The sequence below is a fragment of the Meriones unguiculatus genome, chromosome 14 (assembly GCF_030254825.1).
Source record: "Meriones unguiculatus strain TT.TT164.6M chromosome 14, Bangor_MerUng_6.1, whole genome shotgun sequence".
Classification (NCBI taxonomy): domain Eukaryota; kingdom Metazoa; phylum Chordata; class Mammalia; order Rodentia; family Muridae; genus Meriones; species Meriones unguiculatus.
In genome coordinates this window covers 84,899,087-84,921,607 of record NC_083361.1, presented here as the reverse complement: position 1 = coordinate 84,921,607, position 22,521 = coordinate 84,899,087, and the positions used below count along the sequence as shown (strand labels likewise).

At 51.7% G+C, this 22,521-nt stretch overlaps 1 protein-coding gene across 2 annotated transcripts in view; it reads right to left on the bottom strand.

Annotated features, from left to right (window-relative positions):
- Positions 1-22,521, bottom strand: part of Arrb1 (arrestin beta 1) — a 69,789-nt gene that overhangs the window by 32,842 nt on the left and 14,426 nt on the right. The window contains exon 1 of one of the 2 annotated variants that reach the window (XM_060367636.1): positions 3,873-3,989. The exons of the other annotated variant lie outside the window; for it this stretch is intronic. Within the exon in view, the coding sequence (XP_060223619.1) occupies positions 3,873-3,877 (5 nt within the window). The 5' untranslated portion in view covers positions 3,878-3,989. Of the gene's footprint in view, positions 1-3,872; positions 3,990-22,521 lie in introns of those variants that run through there. 2 annotated transcript variants of the gene reach the window in all.

Below are 22,521 nucleotides of genomic sequence, written 5' to 3'. Positions count from 1 at the left end.
ATTCGTTCTCAGCTGCAGCCGCCCTACATTCTGACCCACTTTCCTGGGTGTGAGAACAGCCATCAGGGAGCAGGAAGGCGTGAGGAGCAGGTGGCAGCGGCAGCAGAGACTCTGAGGGCCTTACCATATTCTCCCTGGGCGGGAGTTGTTTGTGCTGGGCTTGTCTGCTGTCTGCTGTGAGGAAGTAACAGAATGGAACGCCTCACGTGCTCAGCCCACCTGCTTCTCAGGTCAGCCCAGGAGGGGAGACAGGAAATGTCACCTCTCTCACAGACCTCCCCACTGTCGGGGGCGCCTGAGAGGTCACAGTACCGCCCTGACAGAGAAACCAGAGCCTGGGGGAAGCAGCTACTTGCACTGGAGCCAGAAGACTGGCTCAGACTTGCCAAAGTGTCCCAGGCACCCCCGGCTTCTGCCACCCTGGCTCCTGTCGTGGGCCTTCTCAAAACTTCTCAAGGATGCCCTTGAGCTTGACACGGTCCCTGGGTACAGAAAGATGTCTGGTAGGCTTGAGGGCTGGGGGCCGTGGAATCCTAGGATCCTGATAGATTTCCCTATAATTATCCAGGCAGACAAGCCTCCAGCCTTTACTCCTATCTCCTGGCCATGATCCAGACTGCTGAAGATTTATGGGGTAGGACAAGTAGGGGCACAGGGGCTAGACTCTGTCCCCTGGTCAAAGAAGAGCTCAGTCAATCTTCCGTGAATCTGTCACCGGAGAATGGAAGAACAATGGTGCCCACAGACAGCCCTAAGCCTGCCTGCCCAGCCTTCCTGAGGGTTAGGTAGAGGCAGAAAGGAAAGGGTCCAGAAATTAAGGCAGGTGCCCCCCCCACACACTCCAGTGTTTTCAATACTCTCTGAGGCTCCCTGCCCTGATCCAGGGTACAGCGGACCATCCAACCCCAACCTGGGAGTAACATGGAGACTGCATGAAGGAGTGGGCATTGCTGGCAGTCTGCTGCCCATGGCTAGCATCTCACCCCGGTCCCACCAACACCCTCAGCTGAGAGAGAAACCATTCCACAGGAGAGAAGACTGAGACTCCCGTGCCATCAGACTATTGAAACAAGAAGCCCCTGCCAGAGAACAGGCCCCAGGGCATCTACAATGTAGAGGAGTGCAAAGGGCAGACATTTAACAAACAAATCAAACCTCACTATTAGGCACAGTGGAAGGTGACAGGGAGTAGCGCCCTGTGTCTGGGTGCCACTGGGTGCCTCTCTTCCCAGAATCCCTTCAGCACCGGAACCAGCCAGGAGGGACGCCTGGAACGCTGCCATTCTTTTCCCGTGGCTGCGATAAAACCAACTTTTTCCCTGTCAAAACCCACTTAAGGAGGAAGAGTTTACTCTGTCTCACGGTTTCAGGGTAGAGTGGGTAATAGCCAGGAGAGTCAAGGCAGCTGGCCGCATCGCAACCACAGTCAGGAAGCAGAGTAACGAATGCCAGTGCTCAGCTCCCTTTGCGCTTTGTATACAGTCCAGGGTAGTGTCATCCACGTTGGATGAGTCGAACCATCTCAACGAACCTGATCAAGATAACCCCACACTGGTATGCTAGTTAATCTCATGATCCTAGGTATCAAATTGACAGTTGAAATTAGTTGTCATAGAGGAGAAAGAAGGCCAGGAATGGACTCCCCCTTTCCTTCTTGTTTTCCTCAGCACACAGTAGGTGTTTGACAAATAATCTGAATGAGTGGATAATTTAGCTAGGGACAGACCAGCTCTGAGCTTGAGGCCCAACAACATGGGAACTGGGCTATGCAGTAAATCAGGGGTGATGGCCTAGATATCAGGATATGCCTAGCAGATAGCTCAGTGAGGCCAGTAGCAACAGAGCAACACACACACACACTCTCTCTCACACACACATGATAGTTGGTCCCTTGTTTTCACAGTGAGACGTTCTTACTCTACTTTTAAAAAATTATTTTAGTTTAGGCTACACAGAGAAATCCTGTCTCAAAAAAACAAACAAAAAAAGTTATTTTATTTTTTGAGATAAGGTCCCACATATTTCTTCCTTCCATCTATTCTTCCTCCCTTTCTCTCTCTCTCTCTCTCTCTCTCTCTCTCTCTCTCTCTCTCTCTCTCTCTCTCGGTAGGGTCTCGCTATGTAACTCCAGCTGTCTTGGAACTCATTCTGTAGACTATGCTGGCCTTAAACTCACAGAGATCAGCCTGCCTCTGCTTTCAGAGTGCTGGGATCAAAAGCATACTAGGCCCAGCTCTAGGACAGTCTTGAACTCACTACACATCATAGGTTGGCCTCGAACTCCTGATCCTCCAGTCTCTGCCTCTGGGATACCCTGGTGACACACACGCATCCCCAAGTCTGGGGTAGAACACACTGCTCTTTCTTTACTTTGATTTGCTTCCATTTTGCCAGTGTGAATGTGCAAACTTTCAGAATACAGAACAAAATACCATAGTATATTAAACAAAAAATGCAAATTCAGAAACATTGCTCTCTTCCTGTTCTGGCAGCTCACAAGATGTCATGGGGATCCAGCTCAGAGGCTTTTCTCTGCCTGTGACAGCTACTCTGAGAGCCCTCTGCTGCCTGGGCCTCTGTGTGGACAGAGACCGTGGCCTGAGGGACAGCCCTCTGCTGAGGAAGAACGCGGTCATGGTGCCTACAGGAAGCTGGAGTTGTCTTCTCCAGATGCCTGAGAGCTGCCTGGCACCACAGTTCTGGGCGTTTCTGAGCTCATCGCCACACACAGTCATCAGCAGGGGTTCTAGGCCAGGGGTGAGTTTTCAGCACAGGGAATATTTGTGGTCATTTGCTTGCCCTGCCAACAAACACTGTCACACAAGCCCCCATAGGTCCCGAGTCAAGAATCTCAATCCACGCTTACAACTGAAGAAGCTGTATTCAGCCCCATCACTTCCCTATCACCTGCAGATTCCTCCCCTGCCTGAAGACACTACATATGTCTACATATATACTACACGGTACACATTTATACACGTATACTACAGATATGTGTGTACGTGTGCATGCATGCACAGGGCTCGTGCAAACGTCACTCACGCATCCACACAGGTATGCCACATAACACAGCAAGCACACCATGCTGCACGCTGCCACCACACACACGCTTTACACCACAGGTGCCCCTAGCCACTTAAGCCTCACACACACACACCACAGATACAAACACTCAACTACAAACACATGCACAACACATTCACCCATATCATCTACCATCCTTCCGACGCGCACCATCCCATCCACACAACACGTGAACACACATGTACTCCCACGGTAGCCCTCGACCCCACAGAGGAGTAACTGCAACAATGGCAGAGAGGGAAAAGGCAGTCCTCTTGATGCCCCTTCCCCATCCGAACAGTCCCTCTCCTCATCCTCCATAGGCCCAACACCAGCCTCCTAACGCAAAAGTCTCAACCGTCCCTCAGGAAGCATCAAGCTCAGATGGTCCCTTCCAGTGTCGCTGCAGGCGCTGGCCAGACAACTGGCCAGCGCCGCCTCACACCTCTCCTGCTCTGGAGCCGAACTGACCTCTGCCCTTCCTAGAATACACAGCAATCAGCACCCTGCAGAACTGTATCAGCCGGGCCACCTCGGCTGCCACAGACACAGCTAACCCCAGGTCTTTCTCTGCAGCCAGAACCCTCCCACACATACCCACTGTCCTCAGGGCACCGCTACTAGTGCTCAGGCAAATCCTAAACAACTCGTCCCACGATGCCCTTTCCCTGTGTGCTCTGCCCAGCCCAGCCCAGAAGTGGCACAGAAGACATGCCCTGTGCACCTCTCAGGGCTCAAGGAATAAGTGAGGCAAACCCACGGGGAAAGGAAAACAGCTGCTTCCTGGCTGGGCAGATGAGAAGTCTTACCCCATTTGCAGACGCAAACCTCAATGGTGCCACAGCGCAAACCCAGGAAGAAGCAGAGCGGAGAGGCGAGGCCCCTCAGTGAGACCCAGAGCTGAGGGGCTGAGGGAGGCAGCAGCCTGGCCAGCCCTGCAGATAGCTCTCCCCAGCCCCAAATGAGGGTCAGTTACAAAGAAGAGGAAAAGGCGTTCCTGATACGCGTCCTGTTTCCTCTCCTCCTCTGGGCTTCTCGGGCCATAGAAAGCGGATGTCTCCAGGCTGGCAGCACTTGGCCTGCACACAGCTGGCCCATGGTGAGGCTCTCTCTGAGCCTCCCTCCACCTCAGCAGCCCAGGCTGCACAGTGATGGGTTTCCTAAATGACCATAAAGGCGCCTCCCCCAGGAAGCCTTCCATACTACTCTCACTTGCTGCAGGAATACCTCTACATTCCCCTGTCTTCGATTTTGTACCTGACTGCCCAATTCATGCTTTACCTGCTATCTGTGGGAACGGAGTGAGGCAGGGGGAGGAGATCCCAAAGTCAGAGCCTAATAAATGGGGTTCCTTGAGTTCAAGGACAAAATGTGCCTGTTCTATCATAAAGGAGTCCTTCCTGAGGGTGGAGGTCAAGCCCAAGACAGTATCTCCCTGAGGGGAGCCGCCATGACTCCTCTATCAGATTTTGGATGCTCCTAAAGGACAAAGGTCATGAATTCATTCTTGGACAAGAGAACTATGGCGCTTGTGGATGATAGAAAGATCCAGAGAACAGGAGCTGAATTCTCCCATCACACCAGAATTCCTCTCTGGGCAGACAGGATGTGCCTTCTCCTTCATCACATCAGCAGCTGAGAGGCTGCAGTCCCCACTTCCAGCTCCCATAGCAGTTCCAGAACAGACCAGTTTAGACTAAGACACAGAGGACTCCATTCTAGGGAAGAATCAGAAGGCATCTTGCCCAGGGTCCCATGCTGACTTCTAGCACACAAGTCAACTGCACTGAAACTGTCATGTTGTATGTAAGGTGGTCCGGTCAAGTGTCTGGGGAGGGGCTATCTATCAACTGTCAGTCAGGACCATCAACTTCTGGAGGAATGGTGGCAGTGGTGGGGAGGTGTTCCTGAAAAAAGGGGTGCCAATCAGGATGAGCACTAGCTCAGGTCTTGATGCCACTGTATGTCAGATCCCCGTGAAAAATGCTTCCACGGCCAGCAATACCTCCTCCCCATCTCCAAATGATACAGGCACCCACTCCTGGCTACAGCAACATGAAGCATCAAGAGGAATGGGCAGTGGGGCCTATCCTAGGTTCCTCCCTTCCTTGAATGTGAATGACCCCTGTCCCTCTTCCCTGCCTCCACCAGCTCCCGGGACTGCTCTCAACCAGCATCAACTCCACAGAGTGCTTGCAACACTTCTTCTGAACTCAGCCTCATGTGTTCCAAGAACAAGAGGTAGGAGCAAAGGCAGAGGACCCCAGACTATGGGGAGAGTCAGACAGCTGAAGGGCAAGGTCTGAAATCAGACCCCAACATCAAGGCCCAAGCAGCCCAGGACTGAACGTCACCTGAATGCCATGTTCAGGAAGGCGGCTGGACTCTGGTGATAAGCTGAGCCTTTTCTTACTCGAAAAATATTACAAAGCAGATGGCTGGGTGTTTATTACAAGTCGAGCACTCTTCTAAATACCACGCTAACTCATTTAACACTCGCCAGCAAGCCTGCACCTGTTTTATGCCCTTCCTACATACACCACTAGATATTCTGATTGTCTCCAACTGGAAGCTAAGGTGTGGGTTAAACAGTTCAGCCCAAGTAACAGAGTAGGTAATGAACAACTTGAGCAGTTCGAAGCAAATCAAGAAGTCAAAAGAAGGGACTGGGGGATGGCTAAGAGGGCAAAGGTGCTTGTTGCCAAGCCTGGAACCTACATGGTCAAAAGAAAAACCCAGTTCCCCCAAGTTACTCTCTGACCTCCACATGTAATCTCTCTCTCTCTCTCTCTCTCTCTCTCTCTCTCTCTCTCTCTCACATTACACCATGAAAATAAATATGAAAGCTCAGTGGTAGAGCACTTGACTACACATGTATCTACAGTACCTCTAGCCCCAAAACCCTAAAACCTAATGCAGCGCTTTCGAATATGAAAAGAACTGGAAACTTCGAAAGGATGCAATTCATCCCATCTCTGTTCCGAAGCACCCACTTCATCACTGGACACAGGACGGTGCAGCTCAGGGTGTTAGGGTACTCTAGAAGTGTATCACACAAACACAACGCTTCCCAGACAGCTTAGGACACAGTTAGCCTTCTTTCCAAAGTTCTGGGATTGTTTGTTTGTTTGTTTGTTTGTTTTGACTAGGGTCTCATGTAGCCCAGGCTGGCCTCAAACTCACCATAGCTAAGAATAACCTTGTACTTCTCATGTGCTTGCCTGTCTGTCAAGCACTTACAGGTGGTTCCCCACATCCAGTTTCGATGGTGCTGGAGACAGAACACAGAGCTTTGTGCATGCTAGGAAAGCACTCTAACAACTCAGTTACATCCCACCGTGCTTGTTTATTATCTACCTACCTACCTACCTACCTACCTACCTACCTACCTACCTATCGACATGGTCTCCTTTTATAGCCCAGGCTGGACTTGAACTCCAGATCATCCTGTCTCTGCCTCCTGAGTGCTGGGGTTACAGGCATGGGTTACCACACCCATTAGAATTTGGAAAACAAAGCCCTCATGATAACTATTTTAAGGGTCAGGTGTTGAATTCTTCCTGCAGTTTTCAAGTCACATCTTTTGGACAACTCTGAAGGGAAGACATTATTCTCACTTTATAAATGGGGAAGCTGGATCCAGAAAAGAGAAAAGAAAGCCACCACAGTCCCTCAGGTGGCTGAAGCAGAGCCAGCCTCTCCTGCCCTTGCTGGCTGTGCTGTTCACTGCGCTCTCAGAAGGAGGCTGGGAAAGCGAGAGGCCCAGAGGGGACAGCTTGCCCCTCTGTAGGGAGCACTGACTCCTGGGTGTTTGAAGGCTTCAGGGGGAGCACTTCCCTGTAGGCATGATCCTTTGCCTGTTTGCCCCATCCATGGGGGCATCCTAAAGCTACAGCCTCACCTTGTTTGTTTATTTATTTGTTTGTTGACATGGTCTCCTGAGTGGTCCAGGTTGGACTTGAACTCAAGATCTTCCTGTCTCATGATAAACACAGAGAACAACATTATAAAAGGAGCAAAGGGCACAGGCAGGTTATCTAATGGGCCTGTGGCATCATAGCCCTGCTATTCAACTACCCGGAGTGTGGCGTGAGGCTCTGGCACAAGCATGGGCCTCTGTAAGTGACTATAAAACTAACAGCACTGCAGCAAACAGACTTGCCAGGCAGTCCTGGGCAGGTCCAAGTCCCTCTTGGCTTTAGCTGGATCAGGGGCTCTCTCTCGGTGGAGTCACACTTCTGCACAGGATCCTGGACAGCTGATGAACTCATAGGATGACGTGTACTGGGGAGACCATCGGGCCAGCAGAACCAAAGATCCTTAGTAGTACGTGGCTGAATTATTGAGGACTTTTTCAAAAGTCTTTTCCAATACTTCTAAGAACACAGAGACCTGAAAGCGAGGTGAGTGCCTCGAAGCCGGACAAGAATGGCTTCATGATCTCAGCGAGGCACTGAGCAGGGAGGGCCTCCAAAACTGTTCCCTGAACTTAGTCATAAGCACCCCCACAGCTGCTGGAAACCTTCACCCACTCCTCGGTTTCCCTTTTCTGTCCCCAGAGGGATGGTACGAAGCCAGCCAGAAGGAGCCACACTGACCATCTCAACCACTAGTTTGTCCAAAGCAGCACCCCCAGAACCAGTTCTGCCACCCCAGCCTCAAGACAGACCACATGACCTCAAGCCCTCGGAGAGCTGCACGTGGTGGGGGCAGGGAGGATGGATGTGAAGAGCAAACTAGGGGAAAGGCTGACATCTCTACCCCGGCTTTCTCTCTCACACGCACCTCGCCTCACCTGTCCTCCCTAGGTCATGGGATAAATAAACTGAGGTCTTCATGTACTGGGCAAATAAGCCAAGGGCAATATATACAGATGCCTCGCACCTAAGAACAAGGCTATAGGGGTTGGTGCCCTCGGGCTGCCAGGCAAGTGTGGGGAAGCCAACGTAAATAACCTTACCTGAGGACAGCAGCCAGGTGCTGGCAGTGGTGGCGCACGTCCTTAACACCAGCGCTCAGGAGGCTAGCCTGGTCTACAGAGTGAGTTCCGGGACAGCCAGAGGGACATGGAGAAACCCTGACTCAAAACACTACAAACAAATAAACAACAACAAAAACAGAACAACAGCCAGGAAAAACCGCTGTCACCCAGTCCTGACGGAGAACTCTCTGTGTCCAGCACATGCCCTACCTTGCACTTTTATGTTCTGATTCAGCCATGGAGGGCGGCTAGAAGCCAAGGTGTAGACTGTTGTCGTGTGGCTTCCATGTCATGTCCCAGACACCCCAAGCCAGACCCTAGGGTGCCAACTCGCCAGTACCTTTGCCAAGCTTTCTCTTTTCTGCCTCAACTCCAGTGGCATTGAGAAGCAGAGGGGTCCCTATCCACATGTGATGGAGAGAACAGCCCAGCCACAAGCCCAACAAAGGTGCCAGAGGAGGGTTGCCAAGAGGAGGGCAGTGACTCCAGAGTGACACAGGATGGACAGGGTTGCTTAAATTACAGAGAGCAAGCTGCAGCTCAGCTGGACTTGAAGGATAATTGAAGAGAGGACATTAAAGCAGTATGTGTGTGCACTTGACACTCCTTGTATAGCAGAAGGCACAACCACAATCCATTCAAAGTCACTCCTGTTCCGTTCTCTCGTACCACATAATGGCATTCACAGGCGCAATCGCACATACACACACACACACACACACACACACACACACACTTGCTTGCACACACGTAGGTGAATGAGAAAAATGAGGCTCAGTGACGCAGATAAGAAGGCCAGCCAGGACAAGCCAAGACTGGTTTCTAGGCAGAGGGGGGTGAGCTGGAGCCCAGCTGAGACACAGTCTGTTGTGGGAGGGGTGGGGGTCCTGTGTTCTTCTTTAAGCAACTCCAGACTTTCAGCCCTGCTGGTCTTCAGCCCTCCTCTCACCCTCCACACACTCCATGCACAAACACTCAGCCAAGCCCGGGGACCCGTCAGAAGGGACCCACCCTCGGAGAGCGGCCAAGCAGAGCAGAGCTGCACGCCTCTGCGAGAGCCAAGGATGAATCCTCACTCCAGCGCCTCTGAGAACTGATAACCTCGACCTCCCTGCTGTAAATCTGCTCTCCCATCAATTGCATGGGGCCGCCAGCCTCTCCCATCTCCTTCCTCTGCCCCTCACCCTCCCCAGGGTGCAGTTAGCTCAGCTTTTCCCATCAGCGGCTCAGGAATGATGGGAAGTGCTCCTGGCCAGGAACTGAGAGGAGGCCGCTCCAGGGAGGGAGAAGAGGGGCCATCCTTGGGGCCAAGGATTGAGTCTGTATTTCTTCAGCCCCCGGTGGCCAGGAGCTCTGAGGCTTGGGCTCAAGACCACGGGAGTGATGCTGTCTCACTTTACAGATGGAGAGACAGAAACTCAGAAGGAGGAGAAGCGGGGAGCACCAGGAATTGATTGGCGTGTCACAGACGCAGCTACCTGGTAAGACATGTATAGCAGGCTGAACAAACGTGCTAACCCCGAAGGATGGTGGAGGGACTCCATGTATGTGGTCGTCTAGTTGAAAGTCTTGCACGGGGAGAGTCTCTTGAATTATGTGGATGGCCCTCCAGTAATCACCGGGTCAGAGAGAAACGACAGGGTCAGAGTCACCAGAAGACCCTCTGCTGCCCACATTGACCATGGAGGAGAGGGCCAGGAGCCATGGGATACAGGCAGGACCTAGAAGCCAGTGAAGACAGGCAACAGCATTCTTCCCTGGGATCTCCAGAGGGGACACAGTCTTACTGCCCCATCTTAGGACTTGTGACCGTAAGGGAAGTCTTTAGACTGCTAAGGAGACTGCTCAGTGGGCATTTCAGGTGAGGCAGCAGCAAGGCTCAGAGAAAGGCGATGACCCGCTCAGATCCCATACATCACACACCACACTGGCTGCTGGGCACTCTCGCTCAGAGCACAAGCTGACCGAGCCATCCTCCTAGCTTCTTCTGGAACTCTGGGTAGAGTCCACTCCCTTTCTGAAGCAATGTGGTCTAGGGTATTTGGGAAGGAAGGATCCAGACCGGGAGGTCTCTGATCCCACCTCAGTCTCCATGGCTCCCCTCCCCTCCTCCCACCCCTTGCCTCACTTCAGCCTCATCAATGACTGAATTACTGTTTAAAAAAATTATAACAGCACATCATGATCCTGTCGGCCCAGCAACGTGCACAGCACCCCACACCCAGGTCCAGCCACCGTATCTTGTGTTGCTGCTCATTTAGAATCCCTGGGGAGCCCTTGGTGGCCCCTTAGAGCCTCCTGCACTGGGCGTCTTTTGCTGCTTTCTGCCCACTGCAGAATACGGGCCTCACTGAGCCAGACAGTGTCTGTGTGGTGGCAAGGGTATCCGAGAAATGTGCTGGCATTTCACACTGGCTAGTGCCAGCTCAATGCTAAAAGTTACACTAGTCACTCCGAGGGTAATTTGACCTTTGTACAGATGGGGACACGGAGACCGAGATGAAGAGGGTGAATTCCTTTGCTTACCTAGGTAAGCAAGAGCCCAGCTAGAACCAGCACTCAGGCTAGCTAGACAACTCATGGTCCCCTTGCAAATGAAAAGGTGGACTTGACATCCTCGTCCAGAAACAGCAGTATTAAAGCCCTTGGGGAAACCCTTCTGACTACAGATCCTGAGCACCTCTCTGCCTCCCATGGAGCTTCCCATCTCCATTGGCAATTTCCAGGCCACTAACTATGGCATGTTCAAAGGCAAAGGTTCCAAAAGGCATCAGATCTCACAGATGAGGAAGGGGCAGAACCTCATGGAAAGTCCTTATCTTCTGAGACAAGGTCTCTCACTGAACCTAGGCCTCACCAAATTCAGCTAGGTTGGCTGGCCAACACGCTCCAGGATTCTGCCTGCCTCCGCTCTGCAGTGCTGGGATCACAACCATGTGCCAACACACCCAACTTTTTATGAGGCACTTGGGGATCCGAACTCAGGTCCTCATGCTCTCACTGCAAACATTTTACCCACTGAGCCATCTCCCCAGCTCTAGAAGCTGCATTTTAGAGAGGGAGGTGCTAACGCTGTGGCCCAGAGACACTGAGAATCAAATCAAAACGTCAGGCCTGAGGATACTCAGCATCCTCCACATTGTATTCAGACCTCAGCCCTGCACAAAAGAGGGGTGGGGGGGCTGGGGAGGGGGAACGGATACCAAAAGAAGAGGTGGGGGAATAATCTTTACCCAGATTGCCTTGCTCAATTCTAACTCTCTGGCCGGATACTCTCTATCCTCACTTTAGCGGTAACTACAACTCACCAAAGCCAGTCACAGCCAGAAAATGAAAGAGGCCACATAGTCCCATCTCACACACGTAGGTGAAAACCTGCCCTAATCACAGCTGTCACCCCCCCATCCTGCTCACCGGAAACCAAGCCAAACCCCAGGACGTATTCAGGGAACCTCAAGCCCCTCAGAGACACAGAACCTTCCCTTCCCCTATTCTGCCTTCTGCCCCTCAGGCCCAGGCCTATGTAGTACAAAAGCCAGAGCCTAGCTGAGGAGGTCAGTGCTGACACCATTCTGGCCATCACCATGGGTGATGGGTTCAAGGCGCCCATCAACAGACTAGAACTTTTTCCCACACCGGGATCCCTCTCTCCAGCCTCCCGTCCTGACACTGCAGTACACGTGGTGTAAGCGTCAAACACACCGCACGCAGTGCTCACAAAGGCTGCTCTGACTGCGTAGGCGGCCCTTCCCATCTGGCCTACTTGTCCAGCTCTTACTCACCCTTCAAAACCCATGCTCCCTGAGACCCCTGTTTTCCCTCACCAGTTCAGCCTCCCTGGCTGCTCCTCTACCATATTTACTAAGCAGCTGCACTCCCCTGTCACAGCACAAGATGCTAAAGATAACAAGGCTCAGCCTTGGCTCAATCAGGGCAAGTTATGGCTCTGCTTTATCCTGTGAGAGTCAACCAGATAGGACCAGTAAGAGTCCCCAAGGGGTTTGGAAGGGGGATCTGTGCTGGGAATCTGTATTCAGCTCCTACATTCCAGGCCACTGCAGAGGTTGGGGCCAGACCTCCCATTGCCCTCGGGCCTGGAGTAGAGATGGTGGGTGAAGCATGCCCAAACTGTTACCAAATGAGGACAAGGCCATTGTGAGCCTTTCCGGAGAACAGAGGCCCTAGAGAAAAGATGCACCCATAGTCCATCCAGAGCATCCCCAGGATGCTGCTGAGGAGAGAGCAATCGGGCAGCATGCCCCGATCCTAAGGGACTTGTTCCTCAGGTCCCTCCAAAAGGCAAAAGGCATCAAAGTCCACTATGGAAAGCCACAGCCCACAGAAGCTCTAAGCCAAGAAGATTGCTGCTGCTGCCTGAGGTGGACTCAGGCTGGAGTGGAGCCAGGCTGGCAGAGGAAACATCTTGAGCGACATGGGAAGGGAGGGAGGAGGAATGAGAGGGAGGGAAGAGCCAGACACGCAAACTCCTCCGCTTTGCCTCCTTCCGATCAAAACAGAATTCCCGGCAGGCAGAGACCTGTGAGGAAGGAGATAGGGAAAGAATCTAGGGTCTCAGGAGCCAGGGTGAGACACTGGCCCCGGGGGGAGAGCCTCTGCAAGACTATTAAAGTCTATTAAATAGCTTAGTCATGTACCTAACACTTCCCTAAATCCCAGACCCCAGGTCTGGGCTGAGCAACATCTCAGTAGAATTAGCACAGAATCAAAAATACCATGGTGAAAAACTGGTCTGATCAGGAGAAAATGAAAGCCTAGCCTCTGGGGAAGCCCTGAGCCCACTGGAAACCCAGAGATCCCAAAGAAGGGAGTGCAGCAGAGAGACAACACCGGGCTCCAGACAAGCAGAAACTGGCCTGTGCCTTGGGTCAGGCACGAGGCTTTAGCCCAGTGGAACAACAGGCTGGAATGAAGAGACCAAAGGAGGCATGGGGACTAAGGAGGAAGGGAGTATCATCTTTGCCAATGTGCTTCACACAGACAAGCACACACGGACATACATACACACATGGACACACACACACACAAACACACACAGAAAGACATGAACACAGACAGATACACACACAGACATACACACGATAGACATACACACAGAGAGACCCAGATAGGCACACACAGATACAGACAGACATACATGCACACAAATGCTAGGCCTGAAAGGCTTCCAAGGGCCACACTCTTGACTTGGCTGCATGAATTAGGTAAATCTTGACTCCTTAGGCTCTCCATGGTCTCGTCAGGTGGTCTTGGAGACTTCCTATCCTTTCATTGAGCAGCTACACAGGTAAGAGGCAGGCCTCAGGAACTGCCACTGAGTTCCCGGATGGCTTCACCGAGGCTCTTCAGCTGCGGTGCAGAACGGAGTCCTTTCCTTCACTGTGTTACTCTCAGAGCCACATGTCCTCGATCCCCTCCTAGAAGCCATCGTCAAGACACCTTCCTCTCACAGCCCATGTCTTTGGAATACCTCGGCACTGTGGGATGGGACCACAGTCTCTCTCCTGCAAGCAAGAAGCACAGTCCTACCGCACGGCCACCTCTCCAAGAGGCACGGGCGGCTCTTACTACAACCGTCCGAAGTGCAGCACTCCGAGACACTCTGAGAAGCTAGGACAGTGAGTGGTTAGCCTGAGGAGCCAGGAAAGGCTCCCACAAAGGAGTCAGACACTCCACAGGGGACAGGGCCACAGCTCACAGCAGGCCCAGAGAGACGGCTCAGCAGGCAAAGCTGCTTGCGCCAAGCCTGACGACCCCAGTTTGGTGGCTGGGACCCCCTGCACGGTAGAAGAACTTCCACACATCGTCCTCCGATTTCCTCCCACCAACAAGAAGGGAAATAAATTCTGTCTTAACAGCATCTAATCCCGGTTGTGTTGAATGTATGGCTACAGGCTTCAAACACACACAGCTGAGAACTCACACCAAAACTCGTAAACCTTCCCTCTGAATTGTGGATCACGAGGGACTATCATTCTCTTTGGCCAAATGGGAAGGGCTGCTGCTGCTATTTAATTACTGAGTTGTGGCGTTAATGCTTTCAGCTGGGGCTGTGTCATCCCACTCCCGTGTCTAAAGGAACTCTGCAGCAATGCGCTAGCATTGGGGTGATATCGCCTAGCCATTTTGTTCACTATTAGGGCCCCGATGCCAGAACTGCACCCGGCAAATGAAGGCATTCACAGGTGCTGAGTGAATGAGAGGAGGGTGGGCACAGGGGACAAGATTGATCGGATGTTCTAGGATACAGAAAGCTTGGTCCAGCCAGACCCTGGCTCCTCCTACTTCTTCAGGCCCCTTCTCTTTCCACTGTGACAAGGCCACAGAGGCCAAGCCCCAGAGGCTTCCAGCTACCGTGTCTTCACTCCAGACATAGCTTACTTTATCTTCCTTTGTTTTACTCTATTTGTGACAGGTCTCTCTGTGGAGCTCTGGCCAGCCTGGAATTGCTGTGTCCAGTAGGACAGGACGGCCTCAAAATTATGGCTATCGTCCTGCCTATCACCCAAGTGTTGAAATTACAGGTGTGAGTCACCACACCCAGATCACTTATTACTTCCTTTTGTTGTTTTCTTTTTTGTGTTTTGAGACAGGTCCGGTGCAGCCCAGGCTGACCTTGAACTCCCGGTTGCCCTGCACCCATCCCCTGAGTCTCAGATGACACGCATCACTATGCCACGCCCACTGTGCTTCACACAGCAGTTTTTGTAAGGAGAAGAGAGTAAGCTCCTTCTAGAATGGTTCTTCTGAATCCCCATGGTCAGGGGCAGCCGGGACAGTGTCTGGAGGGAAGCCAGTGGGTGCGAACTGAAGTGGGGGAGAGGCAGGGGAGGTACAGTCACTCGAATCACTCGGCATCGTGGATGGGGAGACGTGAGCACACCTGAGGAGGACCGCACCGGGACTGAGGTGCAAACAGGTGGCGGGGTGTGTCAGTTTTCACCTCGGGGGGTGGGGGGCACATGATGGTGCAGGTTCAGGCTGACACTGAATGTGTAGCGAGGCAAGTATGAACAGAAACCAACTGGGGTCGACAGAGCAGGAGAACCGAGGTCCCACTGAGCCTGAATGATCTGTGGACCAACATAAGGAAGTGAAACAGAGACAGCCTCATCCAAAGAAGACAAAGTCCTCCTTCTCCGGGGCTGCTGACCAAGCAGAAACTGCACCCTTTACCCCAATTCCTACCCCAAAATGTCAGTTCCCCAAATCAGTTCACTTCTCATCAAGTCTCCGTAGGCATGAGAGCTCAAGCCCACTCCAGCTCAGGCAATTGAACCAGCAGTCCTGCTAAGGCCAGAAGCCACCAGGGCCCTTCTCTCTCTGAGCTTGCTGCTCTCTTTCTCAACAACCCCAGGCACTTCTCAGGACCTCTAGGGACCTCTGAGACCCCCGTGGACCTCACATTCCCATACTCTGTAGGCAGCTCCTGCCTATTGCTCACAGCTGCAGCAAAGACCCAGACCCAACTCAGCTCTGTGCTGTTACAAGGGTTGGAAGTCAGAAAAAGCTGGGAACCAGTCTAAACTGTCCCTGCCAGGCAGCAAAACCAGAGCCCAGGGCTTTGATGCTGGCCTCCTTGAGTCTTGTCACCAGCTCCTGAGTCTGATACATTTCAAAACCATTAGGAAGGCCTGCTGGGTCCCAAGGGAAGAGCCTGCTCAGCCAGTTCTGGAGAAGCAAGAGATGATGAAGGCTTTTCAGCCATAGCCTAAGCTGCAGGTGCAGTGGGCTAACTGACTCTCCGACCAGGATACGAGGCGTTCCTGAGAGCAGGCTCTGAGTCATGCACGCAGCTGCGTCTCCAGAACCCCGCGCCTCAGCCCTGGCTCCCTGTGGGTGCCCAGCAAATGAACAAATAAATGAAGATGTGAATGAGTGATAATAACAGCTGCCAATGTGGAGTTCTTCAAATATTAACTCATTTCATCCTCGGGAAAGCTTTAAGATTCCCATAACAGAAGATTTAAGATTTCCATAATAAAAACTTTATTATTCCCGCTTTCTAGGCAGGAAAACTAAAAAAAAAAAAAAAATTAAATGATACGAAACCTGACCAAGATGTCACAGCTTTGCTCTAAAACTACTACGGTTTTATTTTTAAGATTAAAAAAAAAAAAAAACTCTTATTTATGGCTAGGCGGTGGTGGTACCTGCCTTTAATCCAAGCATTTGGGAGGCAGAGGCAGGTAGGTGGATCTCTGTAAGTTAGAAGCCAGCCTGGTCTGCAGAGTGAACTCCAGGACAGTGAGAGCTACACAGAGAGACCCTGTCTTGAAAACAGAACAAAAATCTCATGTATGTGTTTGCCTGTATATGTCAGTGTGAGTGTATGTGCACACGTGTGCAAATGTCCACAGGGGCGCCAGATCCCTGGGAGCTAGAGTTACTGGCATATGTGAGCCACCTGACTCCAGTCCTCATGACTGAACAAGCACTCTTGAGCCCCCTCTCCAGCCCTGAGAATTGCTATGCTTTGGACATGACCCGGATGTCTCCCCCTAGGATTCAGGAATCGGAAGCCTGTTCCTAGTGTGGTGGCATTGAGAGGTGATGGGCCTTCAAGAGGTGGAGTCAGCTGGGAGTACAACTCAATGGAAGAATACTTGCCTTGCATACATGAGGCCTGGGCTCTAGCTAAACGAAGGGAGGAAGGGGAAGAAGGAAGCCCGAAGAAGGCAGTTAGGTGGGCGGGGCACTGCCCTCCGAAGGAAGTCAGGCAGTTATCATAGGTTAGTTCTTGGAAGAGTGAAGTGTGTGCTGTGGAGACAGCTCAGTCAGCTGGGAATGCATATGGACCCACATGAAAAATATTGCATGGTGATATAAATCCTACACTGGTAGGAATAGACGGACGGTTCCCCAGAGCTCAATGGCAGCCAGCTTAGGATACCAGGTGAGCTTAGGCCAGTAAGACACTCTGTCTCTTCAACAAAACAAACAAACAACAAAACAACACAAGGTAGACCCCTGTGAGGAATGACAGCTCAGGCCTGCACACACGTGAGCATGAGCACCCCCCCCCACACACACACACACGTACCCACATGAACGCGCACACACTGTCAGAGAATCAGTTGTTAGGACCTAAACACCCCCCCCCCAAAAAAAAAAAAAAGCCGGGTGAGTACCTAGAATTCCAGAACGAGGGAGGCAAAGACAGAAGGGCCCTTCAGGTTCACTTGCCTATCTAACCAAATTGACGGACTCCAGGTTCAACACTGTCTCAAAAAATAAGATAGATAGCAACTGAGGAAAAGACCAGACATCAACCCCTGGCCTCTACTTACACATGTACACATTACAAATGCGCACAATGAGCTAATTAACAATTACAGTGATTTTTGAAATTAAGCCTTTTATAGGGTGAAGAAGGCTTCGGCAGTCAGCACCTTTTCACGGTCCTGCAAATCTATGGACCCCTGTCCTCCTCCCCACCCCCGGCTGCTTTTCCTTGCTCTCCTCACCCACCCCCTCATGCCTGCTCCCTATCTCATGGACTCATCTGTTCCAGACACCTCCCATAAATTCTCTAATGTAATATGTGCCCCTATTACCCAGCTTCTATCTCTTAGCATTTTGTCTTCATGATGATTCATCCAATTACAGCCTGAGTCAGAATTCCATTGCCTTTCAGTTAAATAGCATTCTGTGGCATGGATATACCACAACTCGCCTATCTATATATCTGTGGCCCGAATTTGGTCCCCTAGTTAGATATTACCTGCAGCCCCACCCCATCCGTCGACTCCACAAGTAGAGATTATTTTGTTTCCATCCCCAGAAGGCAATGCTAATGGTCGCCTGTGGTGCAGCTTATAACTTGAACCAAAACCTCTGGCCTCTGAAGCTAGAAGCCTTCCCAATGGGGCATGCGCCCAACATTCTGTCACTCCACACGTTTCTCCTCTGACTCTCTGCATCCACACCCCAGGCTCCTAGATGGGGGCCAACAAGTGTGCAAGGCTCAAGCTGAGCCACCATAGCCCAAACCACAGAGGCTGGAGGACTGCAGCCCCATCCTTGGAGATGGGCTCCTGCCCAACCAAGGGTTTCCAGGACCCCAGACCAGAAGCCAAGGGCCCCGTGTGTGAGGCAGGAATCTGTGCTAGTGCCCAGAGCCTTTCATGGTTTGCATTGTTTTCCTCTGCAAAGAGAAAGGTGGTCCCCAGCAGATGGCTCTAGAGATCCATGAGCAAGACCAGGGAGCCGGCCTGGCTGCACAGGAAGCTGAAAACACAGAACCATCACGGGAGGGGAGAGCGCAGAGCGGATGCTAACGAGGGGTTCTCAGTGGCGACCAGTGCCCTCACCTCTCAATCTTAACACCCTTGGTCTTGTCCTTGCTCCTTGCTCCTGCCACCTAACCTGGCACCATGCTGCGTCACTCACCCATCTAGTCCAACAGCAGGACATAGGCTGATGCTCTCTAATTTGAAAATCCTAAACACTCCCAAATCTGAAACTCTGTGAGCTTCAACAGGCCACAGGGAGGAAGCTGCAGACCTGACCTCGTGCAGAGGGTCATAGAGAAAACAAAGAAGCACTGAAAGGTATAAAAGGGGAGCTGGGATGTAGGTCGGATAGGACACCTGCCCAGCATGCACCAGACCCCAGGTTCAATCCTCAACACACCACACACACACACACACACCCCTACCTATAAAATTACCATTACCATCAGGCTACCAGCATAAAGCATACATGAAACAAATGGATTTTGGATTAAGTTGGGTCCCATCCCCAAGAAATCTTATGATGTATATGCAAATATTCCAAAATCTCAACTCTCAAACATCTCCCAAGTGTGAAGGATATTAGGCCTGCGTAGAATTCCAGGTCTGGAAAACAGAGCAACGAGGCTGCCCTTGAGGTGCTTCCTGCTCAAGCTGTTACCAGCCAGACCAGCCCCCCATGACACAGCAGAGCCTGACCACCACAGACCCTCACAGACCCTCACAGACCATCACCTTCTTCCTCTGTTTTGGGATAGGATCATCAAACTCGCTACCTCTGTCACAAAGGCTCAGGCTTAGAACTCCATCTTTTTAGATAAGCTCTCACTAACCAGACATGCTGAAGTGACCCTGGAAGGCCATCAGGCCTCAGCCCTCCATAGAGAACTACAGGCAACTAAGGAATACTGAGAGCGGGAGAAATCATCTTCCCCAAGGAAGATCGTAGGCTTATCCAATGCCCACTGGCCTAAGAACAAGCACACTGGTAACACGCTGAGCAGGTTACATCAGGGATATACATGTATATTCATTTACACATGGAACTAGACTTCATGAAAAAGAGGCCATGAATTTGAAAGAGAGCAAGGAAGGGTATGTGACAGGCTATGGAGAGAGGAAAGGGAAAGGGGAGAGGCAATATAATTATATTATAGTCTCAAAAGGTATACAAAGTAAGAATAATTAATAATAATAATAATAAAGCTATGTGGCTGAAACTGCTGTGGAACTGGCTTTGTAGACCAGGCTGACCTCAAACTCACCCCCTGCCTCTGCCTCCTGAGTACTGAGTTCAAGGTATGCGTCACCACATTCAGCATTCCCTCTAACTTCTGATCCTCTTGCTTCAGGTAGAATTGAACCCAGGACTTTATAAATGCTAGGCAAGCACTCCACCAACTAAGCCACATGCCCAGCCCCAAAGCCATCACCTTGTGCCTACAAATTCAGTCACCTTAGGACACCCCCTTCCCATGTGACGAGAGCTTGATAAATATCTGATAGACAGATAGATGGATGGGCAGATGGACAACTCTCCCTGCAAGCAGAGTGGTCTTGGACACAGTGCTCAACTCTGAGTCTCCCTTTACAAGTGGGGAACCAAGTCTGGAGTAATTTGGAAGACTGAAAGAGAGAACACACGTACAAGACCTCCTAGGCTCAGGTGGAAACGGGTCCACCCCATCCATCCACTCTGTTCCCAAGGCCAGAGGGAAGTACCCAGCCTCTGGGCTGGCCCCTGGCTATACATAAATGTTTATGCCAGTCCCCAGCCTCCCAGAGACAAGTTATTTGTTTGGTTTATAATTAATTGCAGAAGGCCAGGCTGGGCAATAAATTCTGCTGTGGAAACATAAACAGTTTTGCACAGAGCTCCAACCCATTGTGAGGCCAGTGGTGAGGGTCCCCTAGAAATAGACTGTCTCTGCTGTCAGGCCCTCCACCCCAGGTGGACGGATCACAGGTCAAACGAAAGGACTCTTGAAGATCCACTGAAAACAACAGCTGGCTTTCAGCATTACCTCCTCCAAGACCCTGCAGAACACTTGATTTATCTGGCTGCCCGATCTGAATCTGAGGAAACTGACTCTGAACCAGGCTTGCCCCACCTAGAAAATGGCTGGGCTGGATAGGAAGGCAGGCTTGGCTTAGGAGAGGGAGAAGAAGCATCGGCCTGTCCTCGGCAAGGAATTCATACTGCATACCGCTGGTACCAGCGCCGAAACCTGGAGACTCAGCTCCCAGCGTGCCTGCATTCCACGGCAGGGAGATGGCAGATGGCAGATTGTCACTAACAGCAATTTGATTACAGGGCTCTGCAGAGAACAAAGTTGCTGGCCTCCGGGAGCCCTGGCAACAGTCACAGCCACTGGCACTCAGCAGGGCAAAAAAAAAAAACCACACAAAAGCTCCCTGGCAGGAGCACACAGTAGGTGCACAGAACGTGGAAGTTTTTAGCTAAAAGAACTTTCTTTTCTTCTTACAGACCCTTTCAAAATGTCTCAGGGACGCCGGGTACTGGCTGGGGAAGGTCACAAGATGAAGAGAACAAAACTCAAGGAGCCAACATTGACTCAGGGCACAGTGCAGAATGTAAGCTAACGAGGGTTATGGAAAGTGCCAGGCACAATCTAAAGACCCACTCTGTGCCAGGCCCTATCTGAAGTCCCATATCATCTCTTTTGGGGCTTATGGCAGAAAGGACATGGCATTAACCCACTTTGAAGATTTAAAAAAAAAAAAAAATTCAGGAAAACTATGTAACTATTTCACATTCACTAACCTGACAAGCACAAGAGGTGAGATGTGATTTTTTTTTCTTTTGAAACAAGGTTTCGTGTAGCCAAAGCCAACCTTGGACTCACCATGCCGTTGAAGGTGGTCTTGAACTGATCTGCCTCAGTCCCTCTGGCGCTAGGATGACAGATGTACACATCACACCCAGTTTGACCTGAAATTTAAAACCTATCCTAATAACCAGGCCCCCGATCTTTCCTTGTAGCTCCCATCCAGATCTCCTCCCTCTCTTCCCTAAAGTGGGCACTGCCGTTGGGGAAGGACAGGCAGCCCCCACTGGGAATGCAGAAGAGCAGAGCAGAACCTGGCTTCCTTACTGAGCAGTGAAGTTCCACTAAGCTGCCCTGGCGGTGGCTGCATGCCCCAAAGCAACCAGATTCCTCATCCAGACGCTGGAGCCGGGAAGGCCAGGCCAGGCTTCTTCCAGCCCTTCCCTCTGAAAAGCCCCTTACAGGCTCGTGCGGTCTCTGATAGTCCCTTTACAGTCCAACTGTGCAGAGTTGATGTAGAGAAAGTCGCCCTCCTGGTTTGTCCCGCCCTGTCTCCCACGTGCTAAGATTACAGACATGCACCATTGCACACAGTTTATGGGTGCTGGAAACCTAAGCCATGTACACGAGCTACAACCCTCATCCCAGAAGTTTGTTTTTAAAACAAACAAAAAACCTAATATGTGAACAATACATCTGATCGTCCTTTTTCAAAGTTCAGGAAGGGCTCTGAGCCCTGGGACACAAGATGAGGCCCTGAGAGGAGCCTGGGGTGTGGAAGGCCTGAAGCTGAGGTGCAGCTTTGCCTGGAAGTAAATCTGCCTCGGGACTGGAGGAAGGGCCCAGAGGCGATCTGAGCATAACCCGCCTTCGCAAAGGCCCTGCCCCCCGCCCAACAGACAGACGAGGCTCTGAGAAAGGTCTTCCGGTGTGGAACCCTCCCTGCCGTGGTCCGGGTCTGAGTCCGGGGCCTGATGCTCACAGAGGCCACACCAGTGGGTTTCTTGGCGGTCCTGACGCACATCCCTGAGTAGATCCTTCCGCTGGCAGGATCTGCCCCCAGCTGCACCTGCAACCCAGAGTCGCTGAGACCCTCACCTGCCAGCTAGCACACCGCATAGTCCCAGCAGCCACACAGGTAAGTTGTTTCATCCCCCGTTTTTCAAAAGTAAGTGTATATAAACTATGGACTAGATACACCAGGGCCTTTCTACAGGAGCCGTGGCACAGCCGCTTAGGTGGAGGGCTGTACCCATGTGGGGCGGGTGAGAAGCTGAGCCCTTCGTTTCTGAGAAGGGAGCCGAGCGTGGACCTGAAGCCCTCCTCTCCCACCTCCCGCCCTAGCCGTGGCCCAGTCTCAACTCACCCTGGAGGAAAGAAGCACCAGACAGACACTTTGAGGGGAGTGGACCACAGAGTGAAGGACTTGAGCTGC